General features: G+C 44.1%; 1 protein-coding gene across 1 annotated transcript in view; it reads left to right on the forward strand.

The window, feature by feature from the left end:
* LOC124709131 (transducin-like enhancer protein 4) overlaps positions 1 to 15545 on the forward strand; it is a 162064-nt gene that overhangs the window by 128255 nt on the left and 18264 nt on the right. Inside the window, exons 3-6 of the mRNA XM_047240793.1 lie at positions 10933 to 11031; positions 11323 to 11376; positions 11612 to 11703; positions 14059 to 14427. Coding sequence (XP_047096749.1) covers positions 10933 to 11031; positions 11323 to 11376; positions 11612 to 11703; positions 14059 to 14427 — 614 coding nt within the window. The remainder of the gene's footprint in view (positions 1 to 10932; positions 11032 to 11322; positions 11377 to 11611; positions 11704 to 14058; positions 14428 to 15545) is intronic.

Here is a 15545-nt window from a genome sequence, read left to right on the forward strand (position 1 = left end):
CGAGTGTAGGAAAAGGGAGAGAAGGAAACATAGTAGGTGAATATGGATTGGGGGACAGAAATGAAAGAGGAAGCCGCCTGGTAGAATTTTGCACAGAGCACAACATAATCATAACTAACACTTGGTTTAAGAATCATGAAAGAAGGTTGTATACATGGAAGAACCCTGGAGATACTAAAAGGTATCAGATAGATTATATAATGGTAAGACAGAGATTTAGGAACCAGGTTTTAAATTGTAAGACATTTCCAGGGGCAGATGTGGACTCTGACCACAATCTATTGGTTATGACCTGTAGATTAAAACTGAAGAAAGTGCAAAAAGGTGGGAATTTAAGGAGATGGAACCTGGATAAACTAAAAGAACCTGAGGTTGTACAGAGATTCAGGGAGAGCATAAGGGAGCAATTGACAGGAATGGGGGAAATAAATACAGTAGAAGAAGAATGGGTAGCTTTGAGGAATGAAGTAGTGAAGGCAGCAGAGGATCAAGTAGGTATAAAGACGAGGGCTAGTAGAAATCCTTGGGTAACAGAAGAAATATTGAATTTAATTGATGAAAGGAGAAAATATAAAAATGCAGTAAGTGAAACAGGCAAAAAGGAATACAAACGTCTCAAAAATGAGATCGACAGGAAGTGCAAAATGGCTAAGCAGGAATGGCTAGAGGACAAATGTAAGGATGTAGAGGCCTATCTCACTAGGGGTAAGATAGATACCGCCTACAGGAAAATTAAAGAGACCTTTGGAGAGAAGAGAACGACTTGTATGAATATCAAGAGTTCAGATGGAAACCCAGTTCTAAGCAAAGAAGGGAAAGCAGAAAGGTGGAAGGAGTATATAGAGGGTCTATACAAGGGCGATGTACTTGAGGACAATATTATGGAAATGGAAAAGGATGTAGATAAAGATGAAATTGGAGATACGATACTGCGTGAAGAGTTTGACAGAGCACTGAAAGACCTGAGTCGAAACAAGGCCCCCGGAGTAGACAACATTCCATTGGAACTACTGACGGCCGTGGGAGAGCCAGTCCTGACAAAACTCTACCATCTGGTGAGCAAGATGTATGAAACAGGCGAAATACCCTCAGACTTCAAGAAGAATATAATAATTCCAATCCCAAAGAAAGCAGGTGTTGACAGATGTGAAAATTACCGAACTATCAGCTTAATAAGTCACAGCTGCAAAATACTAACACGAATTCTTTACAGACGAATGGAAAAACTAGTAGAAGCCAACCTCGGGGAAGATCAGTTTGGATTCCGTAGAAACACTGGAACACGTGAGGCAGTACTGACCTTACGACTTATCTTAGAAGAAAGATTAAGGAAAGGCAAACCTACGTTTCTAGCATTTGTAGACTTAGAGAAAGCTTTTGAAAATTTTAACTGGAATACCTTCTTTCAAATTCTAAAGGTGACGGGGGTAAAATACAGGGAGCGAAAGGCTATTTACAATTTGTACAGAAACCAGATGGCAGTTATAAGAGTCGAAGGACATGAAAGGGAAGCAGTGGTTGGGAAGGGAGTAAGACAGGGTTGTAGCCTGTCCCCGATGTTGTTCAATCTGTATATTGAGCAAGCAGTAAAGGAAACAAAAGAAAAATTCGGAGTAGGTATTAAAATTCATGGAGAAGAAATAAAAACTTTGAGGTTCGCCGATGACATTGTAATTCTGTCAGAGACAGCAAAGGACTTGGAAGAGCAGTTGAATGGAATGGACAGTGTCTTGAAAGGAGGATATAAGATGAACATCAACAAAAGCAAAACAAGGATAATGGAATGTAGTCTAATTAAGTCGGGTGATGCTGAGGGAATTAGATTAGGAAATGAGGCACTTAAAGTAGTAAAGGAGTTTTGCTATTTGGGGAGCAAAATAACTGATGATGGTCGAAGTAGAGAGGATGTAAAATGTAGGCTGGCAATGGCAAGGAAAACGTTTCTGAAGAAGAGAAATTTGTTAACATCCAGTATTGATTTAAGTGTCAGGACGTCATTTCTGAAAGTATTCGTATGGAGTGTAGCCATGTATGGAAGTGAAACATGGACGATAAATAGTTTGGACAAGAAGAGAATAGAAGCTTTCGAAATGTGGTGCTACAGAAGAATGCTGAAGATTAGATGGGTAGATCACATAAGTAATGAGGAAGTATTGAATAGGATTGGGGAGAAGAGAAGTTTGTGGCACAACTTGACCAGAAGAAGGGATCGGTTGGTAGGACATGTTCTGAGGCATCAAGGGATCACCAATTTAGTATTGGAGGGCAGCGTGGAGGGTAAAAATCGTAGGGGGAGACCAAGAGATGAATACACTAAGCAGATTCAGAAGGATGTAGGTTGCAGTAGGTATTGGGAGATGAAAAAGCTTGCACAGGATAGAGTAGCATGGAGAGCTGCATCAAACCAGTCTCAGGACTGAAGACCACAACAACAACAACAACAACAACACCTGGTCTTTCAAGTGTCCCCACAGAAAGAAGTCACAGGGGTTCATGTCTGGCGAATAGGGAGGCCAATCCACGCCGCCTCCTGTATGTTTCGGATAGCCCAAAGCAATCACACGATCATCGAAATATTCATTCAGGAAATTAAAGACGTCGGCCGTGCGATGTGGCCGGGCACCATCTTGCATAAACCACGAGGTGTTCGCAGTGTCGTCTAAGGCAGTTTGTACCGCCACAAATTCACGAAGAATGTCCAGATAGCGTGATGCAGTAATCTTTTCTGATCTGAAAAATGGGCCAATGATTCCTTTGGAAGAAATGGCAGCCCAGACCAGTACTTTTTGAGGATGCAGGGACGATGGGACTGCAACATGGGGCTTTTCGGTTCCCCATATGCGCCAGTTCTGTTTATTGACGAAGCCGTCCAGGTAAAAATAAGGTTCGTCAGTAAACCAAATGCTGCCCACATGCATGTCGCCGTCATCAATCCTGTGCACTATATCGTTAGCGAATGTCTCTCGTGCAGCAATGGTAGCGGCGCTGAGGGGTTGCCGCTTTTGAATTTTGTATGGATAGATGTGTAAACTCTGGCGCATGAGACGATACGTGGACGTTGGCGTCATTTGGACCGCAGCTGCAACACGGCGAACGGAAACCCGAGGCCGCTGTTGGATCACCTGCTGCACTAGCTGCGCGTTGCCCTCTGTGGTTGCCGTACGCGGTCGCCCTACCTTTCCAGCACGTTCATCCGTCACGTTCCCAGTCCGTTGAAATTTTTCAAACAGATCCTTTATTGTATCGCTTTTCGGTCCTTTGGTTACATTAAACCTCCGTTGAAAACTTTGTCTTGTTGCAACAACACTGTGTTCTAGGCGGTGGAATTCCAACACCAGAAAAATCCTCTGTTCTAAGGAATAAACCATGTTGTCTACAGCACACTTGCACGTTGTGAACAGCACACGCTTACAGCAGAAAGACGACGTACAGAATGGCGCACCCACAGACTGCGTTGTCTTCTATATCTTTCACATCACTTGCAGCGCCATCTGTTGTTGAAAATTGTAACTACTGTAATTTCGAAAGTTTGTCTGCCTGAAAATGTACTGTTATCCCAAGCATATTGCAACAAACGGTGTATTTCTATCGCTGCTCGTTTAGTTTTTATTGGCGTTTCAAATATACCGGTCATTTTTGAAACACCCTGTATTTAAATACATCATACACTATGCGACACAATCACAAATATTTGCTAAATGTTTTGAATTTCGCTTTTCTTCTAGTCGTTGCACTGTATTACAACAGCCTTAATTTAATTTCATATTCCTTGCTGCAGTTGTTGTCTCTGTAAGTATTTTTGTGTGTTACTGGTTGAGCAAGAAAACTGCATTCGGATCGCAGTTTGACGACCACTGGAAGCGTGTGGTAGACCACGAGATGAGGAGCTGCTTGCATAATACGTATTTTCTTGGCTGAGCCCCAAATTTCCGTTAATAAGTGCTCGGGAAAGCTTTAGATAATCAGTAAAATCTCGTCACCTAGGGTCATTCAGTCACAGGAAGAAAACAGTACAGATATGAAAGAAAATAAGGGTAACAGATAAAAAGGAAAGAGAAAAAGGAGCGTATGACCATTCGCAAATTACAGATATGTCGTTAACACTAAACAGCTAGTTATGCGTCATGTTGAGTTGTCACTCTGACGGTGCGGCAGTGGAGGGCAGTCGCGCCTACATGTCTCCCCCCCCCCCCCCCCCCCCCCTCGTGACCGTTTCACCTCCCTTCGCTGGGCCGCGCCCCCACCCCTGTAAACCTCTGTTTTTTGTCTCGCGTTTTAGCTGTTGTTCGCAGCCGTCCCACCGTCACAAAAACAGCGCGGGGGAAAAACTGTCAATTTGTGTTCAGCCTGTAATGCCATTAAATCCACTTTAAAGTTAATCCTTTACTATTTGACCCGCATAACCGCCAGCACAGAGTAGAGCGGGCTTCCTAAAAAACAAAACAAAAAAGTAAATTGAACTGCAAGCAGATTAAGTTTACATTCGGCGACAAATTGAATATTCAACGAGTTGCCATCTATTTGGCGATCCAACGATTATCATTGTCATACTACTGTGGGGCATATTGCGTCACAGCAGGGGAATGGCGGCGAACATTAAACACACACACACACTGTAGGTGCACGGGGTGTTTTATATTTATCTACACGGGTCGCGTTTTTCTGCTTGTCGTAGCTTCACATTTTGCGGCGCACTTCGCTGTTTGAAGTTGATGTATGTTTTACGCTTTGCCGCCGTAAAATATGTAAAAACAACACGTGCGGACAGGCGGCATTCACGCGCGATTTCCGACCCGATACATTTAGCGAAACCGTTATTACGTCGAATTGTGTTCTCGATGCACCGTAAAGATTCTGACCAACGATTCATATCTCGTATACCTGTTACCTCGCCCATTACAAAACTCCCGCTTTACTCAATGACGTGTTTTTCCCGTGGTCGGGTGAAAATCAGGATAGGACATCGAAATAAGGCCAAGTGCTATTGCTATCATATGTTGCTTCAGAACATAAAAATTAAAGAGTGAGAAGTAAACTAGCATTTTTTCTACCACGAGATGTCAGTTACTCATATTACGTATTGTACACTTTAACATTGTAAACCAAAGTAACCCAAACGTAGAAGTCGGTTATTTGTGCTGGATACAAACTATACCGAGCGAGTTAGCCTGTCATTGAGCGCTGACCCTCCATCGAGAACCACTGACTTGTTTTTAGTTCTAATACCATACGTTTTTTTCCACCGTTTACGATCTTCAGTACAAGTTTTTGGGGGATTCAACAGGCCCGTAAATCAGACCAACACCTCATGAAAATTCATTTGTTTTCCAGTAAACGAAAATATAAGCAGGAGCCAACATTCTCAAACTGATTTGTTTTGGTACTGTAAACTTAAGAGGACAAAAACTTGGCTGAGTGACAGGTTCCATAATTTTGCAAAGAGTACCTGCAACATTTTCTTCCACGAGGTCACTAGTTGCTTCTTTCCTGTATAGTTTATCGATGATTCGCAATGCAGGGTAGTGGATATACTTCAGACCGCACCGAGGTAACTCCATTTGTAACAAATACAAATGGTCATAAAATGGCGACTGCTCTTACCTTTATACCACCCTATAATTTGACAGAGACATACGTCATTGTCTTGAAACAGCTTGATGGCTAATTTCAAAACGTGCATACCTAATAGTGAAGGAGGCACGCCTCCGGTATTCGGGAAATAGCGTACAGCCACCAGACTACCGATGGGTCTCACGACGCTCCCTGATGCTGTTAGAACCATAAAATATTCTTATGGGTACTGTAACTTAGTCAGATGGTATTGAAGTTACATTCACTGTTTGCGTTGGCAGTTTAAAAGATAGCAAAGATAGCAGAACGGGGTTGGGTTGTTTGGGGGAAGAGACCAAACTGTGAGGTCATCTGTCTCATCGGACTAGGGAAGAACGGGAAGGAAGTCGGCCGTGCTCTTTCAAAGGAACCATCCCGGCATTTGCCTGGAGCGATTTAGGGATTGAACTGTCGTCCTCCCGAATGCGAGTCCACTGTGCTAACCACTGCGCCACCTCGCTCGGTATAGCAGAACGAATACGTCCCAAAATATACGGCATCGGCATGAAACTGCATTGGAGAACCGAAAAAATTGTGAAAAGTGACCCGGGGACATCGAGCAAATTTAACGGAAGGAGCAGCACTCTCGGAAGTGTGTCTTCCGTGGGCGCGAGCTGCCTCGCGCCGCCGTTTGCACGTGCGTAGGTCGCACGCTCTCTGCGGCTTCTCTTCGTTACTGTGTCGCCCGCAGCTCTCGTCCGCCAGTCCTAAACCCCGGCGGCGACCCTCGTCGCAACGCAGAACCTAATTACGGCCGCGAAGCGGGCGAGGGCTGCGCGCCTGCCGGATCAGCAGTTACGCTTGCTCGGGAGGGGGCGCGTTGTTAGCGCGCGCTGGGTGGTATTTTGATCACTAAATGAACTCGCCCGTGCTGCCGCCTGGGGAGACAAACACGATTAGCGCCGCCTGTGCCGCCACCGCTGCTGCCATCTGTTGGCGACGAGCCATTCGGCGCGGAACGGTCGCCGCGCAATATAAATAAAACACGGCAGGGGAGCTGAGCGCGGGCCTTAGTAGTACAGCCGGCCCATTTGACTTATATTTCATTTATCTTGCTCCCTTTCCCCAGCTCTGGCAGTCCACATCTCTGCGGCTGCTGGCGCGAGGGCTGCAAGTCACGCAGGCGACACTGCCAGACCCCACTTCCCTACACCCCCTAGTCTTTCCCACCCTTCATCCTTTAATCAATTTACAAGACCGCGAAACACTCGAGTGGAGGGGTGCGGTGTGCAGGGGTGGCATAGAGGGTACGGCGTCACCCAGCCAGGGGAGAAAGGCAGAGGGTCATGCCACGAGCGAGCGCCAGTAGGGGAAACTGCCAGAGGGGGACGTGAAGAGGGGGACGCGGCTATTGTTAAAAATAAACGAGGGTCCAGTACATAATGGCAGAGGCAGCCTGGGAGCCTCTCTCGTTAAACAGAAAGTGAATATTAAATTGAGTGCTGATTCCCCTTCGGCCGGGCAACGGCGGCGGCCCCGGGCGGACATAAAATAGTCGTTCTCTATCTGTAACGCGGTCCAGCCATAACCCACCCAGCCATCACGCTCCTGCCCTGCTGCGGATATGAGATTCTTTCCCGCGCCTCCCTTGCTTCCCCGGCTGGCCCCTGGGGCATGCGAATTTTGTGTAGGGTGTAGCGAGGAGGGTAGGACAGGGAGGGCGAGGTGAGACGAAGCACAGAACGGGCGAAAAGGGGAGGTTGTAAAGAAATAGGCGAGGGTGGGATTTGTGCGGCTTGATGGTCCGTTTGAGGGTTTTAGAGGGCGGGGCGTCGAGAGGACTCCTCTCTCTCTCTCTCTCTCTCTCTCTCTCTCTGATCTTCCATTCCGCCATCTGCCTCACTGGTGAGCCTGTAAACCCAGCGGAGTCGGGCGCGCACAGAGGGTGGGTTTATCCAAGGCAGGCCGCGATGGTGTGTGTCAGCGGTAGGAGGCAAGGGCTTTGTAACTCAGCCACCCACGTGTGGGCGAAGAGGGACTGGCGTCATGCGAAAAAAGGCTTAAGTAAAATATTCACGAGTATAAAACGTGTGGCTTGGCGTATACAGACTCCGTGATTAAAAAAAAAAAAAAAAAAAGCACAAGCGTCGTTGCGTGCAGTTGGACAACCCCTGCTGATTTTTGCTTCGACGGCAAACAGCTCTTTCATACTGACATAAGTTAACAACGAAAAGTCTGACTAATCGCTAATATTAACGTAACTTTGCAGTTTTATCCGGCGTTCCTATTAGATTGCCGTTAAAGGTACATGAGGTACAGTGTTAGTAATGAGCGGTCGCCGAGCTGGATATCTGTAACGGTTTATGCTCTGGATAATGCCCTTGTTTAATAAAAAACGTGACTCGTCAACAATAGGCGCTTCAACCGTTCAGACATCAAAAATGGTTCAAATGGCTCTGAGCACTATGGGACTTAACTGCTGAGGTCATCAGTCCCCTAGAACTTAGAACTACTTAAACCTAACTAACCTAAGGACAACACACACATCCATGCCCGAGGCACGATTCGAACCTGCGACCGTAGCGGTCGCGCGGTGCCAGACTGGAGCGCCTAGAACCGCTCGGCCACTCCGGCCGGCGTGCAGATATCGCACGCGAAAATGAGAGAGAGAATTGTGTCTATTTTAAAAGCCTCTGAGGCGCCCTCTCGTGATCGCCTGAAAAAAAGATTTACTTATTAAGGAAATAAATCAGTGGAATTCGTATGTATGTACGCTTCTTGTGTAACTCAAGTCCCATTCATATAACATTCAAACGAAAAACGTGTGTTTGTTGCAACTACATTAAATGCCGTGTAGTGAAAAACAGATACTAGCATACAGAGTGGATTCAAGACTTAGGACTCAACTCGTCGCTCTTAACGGAACAAAATCGACAGATGTAAAGGGGTACCGCAAGAAAGGGTGATAGGACCGTTACTGTTCACAATGCATATAAATGGTCAAGTAGAAAGCGGTGCAAGCCCTTTGAGACTATTCGCAGGTGATGCTGTCATGTATAAGAAAGTTAACAACGCCAGAAGACAGTACCGACTCGTAGAATGACCTACGGAGCTCTGGCAGTAAATAAATGCAACGTATTGCGCATACGGAAGAAATCCACTGCTGTAAATCCACGATATTAATGACAAACTACTGGAAACAGTATCTGCGATGAAATATCTAGGTGTTACCTCATGTCGGACGACTATATAAACAAACAGCAGGAACAGTAGATGACCTGCTAGGGTTCATACGAATAATCTTAGCCGGCAGTTGTGGTTGAGCGGTTCTAGGCGCTACAGTCTGGAACCGCGCGACCGCTACGGTCGCAGGTTCGAATCCTGCCTTGGGCACGGATGTGTGTGTGACGTCCTTAGGTTAGTTAGGTTTAAGTAGTTCTCAGTTCTAGGGGACTGATGACCTCAGAATATAAGTCCCATAGTGCTCAGAGCCATTTGAACCAATAATCTTACGAAAATGTGTTCGACCGATTATTCAGTATTGCTCATCAGTCTGGGGCTGTTACCGTGTAGGACAAACTCCAATGGCGATGCTAGAATAGAGACGATGTGCATCACGGAGAAATTTACTATTGAAATTTCGGGCGAGAACCTTCCGGAAGGAGTCTGACAACACAGCTACCTCCCACGTACATCTCGCGAAATGACCAGGACAATAATATTATAGAAATGAGAGCTAATGCGTAACGACAACGAAACTTTCCACGCTTCATACCCTTATGGGACAGAGAAGGGATGGCTCAGTTAATCAGTTAATGGTATCAGGAGTACCATCCACCATAGTGTCAGGTGGCATGCGGAGTATTTATACAGCGTCAAAACGTGTTAACAGTCAACATAGATTACACGAAAACATTCCACAGGAAAATCGGTACCATCTCAGTAACACCAAAATAGACAACTTTCTTCCATGAATGTCCAAAAATTCTGATATGTAGGAGGTGGATCTAATTTATATAATTCGAAAGTCAAATTGAATCATTATCATCAAGATGCTATTCTTGCAGCTTACACTGCCAGCAGAATAAATAAACTATTTGTGACTTACGTAACACTGCCATCCCTAATTTGCCAATTCATGAGTGTGTACCCGTAGTGTTTTCACTGTAGTCATAAATATGGCGTTGTGCTGCTTGTTACGAGGTAAATTTTCGCTGCGAATAATTATCAGTGAAGTTCATGATACGGAAATTACCTGATACTGAACAGTCGAGAATTTCAAAAGATGTACACAATACTTTGTGTGTGTGTGTGTGTGTGTGTGTGTGTGTGTGTGTGTGTGTGTGTGTGTGAGATATATATATATATCAGTAGTGTATCGACAGACTGACTTGATTGCGTAACTTACGACGTTAGCACAAGCACGGAAATTCGCAGTATTTTGCTCGCCCATTAGCGATCGAAGATATTTTGCGTTTGAAGCTGCTGAACATCGGTGGCACGCTGACAAGCTCATAGGAAATCAGATAATGGGTTGTTAGAATGGAGTATGCTGTTTTTCTTCCTTTCGTTTTCGATTAAAAGGAAAAAAATTAACATTTTGAAACAACAGTAACAATGTGTGTCAGAAGATGATACGCAAACTAATTTAACTCTTCGTCTAAGTTTTTTTGCAGTGTACGTATTATTCCTTTATTTTAATCATGCCTAGGTTGGCCCGAAATTAGATCTGCTGGTAAGGTGCCGGAAATAGAGGAAAGGTTGTCACTTAAGGTTAATTTCGATCGAAAATAATTGCTGTTTTTCTTATGGCAGAAATAGTTATTTCGAGTCGTTGCACGTTGCTGCGAGACGTCAGTCATATAAAATCATAAATTTCCTCTTCCTTTCAGGGCGTTTAGAGACATTACATATTTCCCAAATATTTCTACCTTGTGTAGCCTACTTTGTCCCCACAGTTTCACAATGAGACATTTTTTTCTGTTACTTTTAAGGTAAACAAATGAATGCCAAAATTCCGATATGATAAATGTACGATGAATAAACATCCAAGTTTGTATGCAAGTAGGGTTTGTTAGCAACTCAGAATTATTGAACAACAGTCATGGCAAAAGTTGTATAGCATATTAATTTTAATCCCAACTCTGAGAGAACTGCTTCCTTCCAGTTTAAACACAAGCAAGAATCCACTATGTGAAGACAGGTGGAAATTATTACGGGATTTTTTTTTAAAATCTCCTGATTAAACTGCTGTTTTTCTAGAAGTTGATACTGAAATGAAATTTGCAAGCAATAGGAAGCTATTATTTTCTTGTTTGCTCGCTTCACTCGATAAAATCAGCAACTGTTGAGCTTACACTAGTTTCCTGTTGGCCTTTCCAGAGAAACTCAATCTCACCAGCAGAGCGGGAGAAATACCGGCCACGTAGCTCACCTGATCCTGAACACAAGAAAATGAAAAAGGAGGAGAAAGACTGCCACGTAAGTTACAGAAGTTGACATTCCGTCAGTACTATGATAAATGCAGTGCTTGACAAATTAAAATGGTCCTCTAAAATTTTAAGTGTCTCTCCTGAAACTATAAATAACTTCAATCTGCGTTGAACTCTTCCACCAAGTCTTCTGGTGTTGTTTGTCTGTTACTTATATGTTGAGAGAATTTATGAAAATTTTTTTAATAGTTGTAGCGAAGGAAATAAATATTGTTCAGTGTTACAACTAAAACTAGAAAGTGTCCTAGTTAAGGATCTGATACTTAACATTGTGTTTCAGGCAAGTGATGGGGAGAAGAGTGATCAGGACCTCGTAGTGGATGATGCAAGCGAGGTAAGGGACGTTGCTTACTTTGATGTAATTGTGTGCTTAAGCTCTACACATTATTGAAGCACTACCATAATATGCTAGTTCTTAATGCTGACAATGAGCTGCAGTTCCAAAAGGTATTAGATGCACACTATATTTTCTGTCTCCACCAACATCTGACTTTGAATTGTTTTAATGTTGCTCTTTATATACTAATAGGGGTAATGAAATGAAAGTCGATCATTCTTTTGTCATGCAGGATCCTGTTTCACCACCAAATGGCACTGCATCCCCTCGAGAAAATGGACTTGACAAGCTTGCACCAAAGAAGGAACACATTGGACCACACAGGTACACACATTGTAGATTTCTCACACAATGTACACGTAAGAATGTTCGTTTATTTCTGTGTGAGAAAGAAAGAGCATGTACTTTCTTAAACTCCACCAAGGGATAAATTGCAGATTGATACTTGGAGATATGTAGGCTTATTGTTAGCATTATTTGATATTACATACAAATATTGCAGTGCATATACTTATCGACTGCACAATATGTTAACAAACAGGTTGTGAGGCACACGGGTCTATACTTTTTGAGATAATCATAACTTTGTGCCCGTGTAAGTGAAATTCAGCGCAAGAAACTTAAGTTAATGATTCTGTTGACAAATTAAAAACTTTTTTTTTTCTTGAAAGGCACCTCTCAGAAATATACAATATTCAAAATGAATAAATAATTTTTCTTTTTTATTTGTCTCTTTCTCTTAGCAGCTCACAGCATTCACTCTTCTACTTTATTTTTTATGCCTCACAATAAGTAGGCATATGCCACCGAATTACTCTCTGTGCACGGCGGTCCAGCTTTTTAAGTTTCCTACGTTAAGTAATACGGCCGTCAGTTAATATCACAAGTGTTTTACCAGCCTTAATCCTATTTCGTGTGGCATGCCTGAACTGTGAATTGTTTCGTCCAATCGGTTATGAGCGGGACAGAAGTTAAACTTGGAGTGTGAACAATAGTGCAACATATTTTTACAGATACTACATGGGAAAAGTTGGCATAGCAGTGAATTCTGCTGACTTACAGGAGGTGGACAAAAATACGGAAATACAAAAAACAACACAACATATTACGGTGCCTAATACGACATAGAAAACCCGAAACAGCTTCGAGTCATCTTGGAATGGATAAATGCAGGTCCTGTATGGTTTTCGAGGGATTCTTATACCATTCCTCAAGCGAGATACTGCCGAGCTTAGCTGACAGTGATGGAAGTGGATAGCAATCGTGCACCCTTCTCTTCAAAGTAGACCACAAAGGCTCAGTAATAGATGTCGCGGCAGTCGTGGCCAGGGGGAATGCAAAAATTCATCCCTGTGCTCACAGAACCTGTCTCGGGACCTAACGTACACACACCCGGCCAAATGACTTTCGCCCATTGTTCTATACTCCGGGTTTTTACGGTTCGGCAACACGTATTCCTGTTACGGGCATTTCTATCACTGATGTGTGATTTTGGAATTGCAGCTTTCCTGTAATTGCCTGCCTACAGAGCTCTGTTCGTGTTGTTTTGGTGCTGATAATTTTTGTGAGTGTGACATACAGTTCTGCAATGACTTTGCAAATGTCCTCAGTTTTCCTCTACAATAGTGTTTAGTGACCATCTGTCACGATTCTTCAGTGCACACTTTGGTCCGCCTTGTGACTTAAAGGATGACGATTTTCCACTTTCGCTGCACGCAGTATAAATCTTAGGTACGGTGCCAAACTCTTCGGCCCTCTCGGTCACGGAAGCACCCACCGTACGTGCACCGACAGTCTGGCCCACGTTCGAACTCCCTCAGCTCCGACACAGTGCGCTCACGACAACACGGAGCACTGTTCTGACCAGGATTGTCATATGCGACATACTGAGGTCATCGAACAGGCGCTCTTCCTAGTCAGATACGACACCACAACCTGTAGACTCGATTAGTTTAAGCACGAATTTCTCACACTGGCTCCATATTTTTGTCCGAGCCCCGTACGTTTAGCGATGAAGCACACAATAGTCAGTGAGTGCCCTCGATTAAATGTGGATGTTTGTGAGCTTTCATTTGCTACCACACACTCTTGTTGGAGAAGGAAACTGAGGAAAATGTGTTGGTATATTTTTGGCTCTCCAGTTAGGTTGACGATTCCTTCATAAAGCACAATATTTGATTAGTTTGACTGGATAAATTCTTTTGATATTATGATGACTTGTGGCCTTAGATGTCCTCTCCACACAGACTCTAAACTGAAAGGAATTATCGGTGCTGTGGTGCTATTTGTAACTCTCCTTTGATGCATATTTGTTTCTTGATGACTGTATTAATGTACTGTGAAACAAACATCTGTTTTTTTTATGTAATTAGCACATTCGAATGTCTGAACATTACCGATAAAATGTCGTCGATCAAATGTTTATTTGCCGGAGCCATTACAAAGGTATCGGGAAAGATGTAAAAACACAAATCCTCCAATAAACCAGTTATCAAACCTTAACCAAATACTACGAGTATCATCGGAGAAGTCGACGTGCAAACTGTGGGACGGTGAAGTAGTACAGATTAGTGCCGTTGTCGGTAAGAAAGTGATACGGGAGTGTGCGATTGTCTCCGTAATACCACTGTCTACTGTAATGTCGCAGATATTTTAAGTTTAACCTTTATAATGTTCCAGCCCGAGGAGTGGAACGTCGTCAAACGCGAGCACTCCCTCGACGAAGAAACTGGACGGCGAGAAACCGACGACTCCGATCTCCAAGTCCGTGACTCCGACTAGCGGCGGCAGTAGTGGGGGCGGCAGCGCCGCGGGGGCGGCCGGGGGTAGTGGGCTGAAGCCGGTGGTGAAGCCGCCCTCGCTGTACCCGCACTACCTCGCAGGGGCCGGGCCCCACGAGCTGCAGTCGTACGGTGCCGCTCTGCACAACAACTTGCCGCCTGCACTCAACAGTTACCCGAGGCCGCCTCTGGTCAGCTACGAGCCGCACCCGCAGATGAGAGCACCCCTCGGGCCTGCCGGCCTCGGAGGCATTCCGGGAGGAAAACCGTAAGTTGCCGGTCTGTACGGTGTACTGAATATTGTCGAGGGACTGGCGTGCCTCGGTGTTGCGAGAGTCGAGCTAAAAACGAATGTAATTTTTTGGTCTTCTGCTTAGTCTTACAGCTTAGCAAAAGTATTCTAGCTTTCACGGATCACATTATTCTTTAATAATCCCAGCAACACAGAAGGGAGAAATATAATTATTTACGGTAATGTCTGAGCCAACTTTTGTAATATTCACTTGTAGTCCTGGAATTGCAGGTGAATTAATGGTGTGCAGTTGTCACTCTGAACTCACAGGAGACTAAAATAATAGTCTTCTTTGGAGCCAACTACATACGAATTGTTTTGAGGCTCGGTGAAGTTTGTTTACTCACGACTGAACGGATTCCCCCAGAATTGGGCCGTTGCCGTGGGACGATAAAAAGAGCCGTCGTTTCTTTTACACTGACCGGCCACGTTGGCGTGCAGCTGCCGTAGACCTCTTCCCGGCAAGGAAATCTCCGTCGTGTGAAATATCGTTGTGAGCCTTCGTAGTGTTCCAGTGTTTGTTTAAGGTGGATTCATTTCGGGTACCACATTGTTCGTACTTAGTTGTCTTGCCCGTCACAATTAGCCCACTTTATCAGCCGTACCTTGGCCAGTTACTACAAAAATTCTGCCTGGAGTTATTTTGAGCCATGCACTGCCGTGTTCACATTTGAAATGTTCTCCATATGATAACATTATTTGGGGGTGCTCAACTTTGCAGTACATTGTTGTCCTTTCCTCACAACTTCTGTGTGTCTCATTCCATCCGAAGCAAGGTATGCCAGTATGAAGAGTTTGTGTACTTGAACTTATTGGAGAATGTATGGAAGTAACATGGAATCACACATATAAAAAAATTATTGTAGCAATGTACTGTACGGATTTGAACATTTTAAATCTTTGTTTGTCATGAATACTAAGTGTGCAGTGCCTCACATTTCAGTGATTGAGTCCTGTGTCACAAATTGATTTCGTGTGTGTGAGTGTGTGTGTGTGTGTGTGTGTGTGAGTGAGTGAGTGAGTGAGTGAGTGAGTGAGTGAGTGAGAGAGAGAGAGAGAATAGTTTGTGAAGTAGGATATCACTGATATTATTA

Source organism: Schistocerca piceifrons, chromosome 7, assembly GCF_021461385.2.
Source record: "Schistocerca piceifrons isolate TAMUIC-IGC-003096 chromosome 7, iqSchPice1.1, whole genome shotgun sequence".
In the NCBI taxonomy this organism is placed as follows: Eukaryota; Metazoa; Arthropoda; class Insecta; order Orthoptera; family Acrididae; genus Schistocerca; species Schistocerca piceifrons.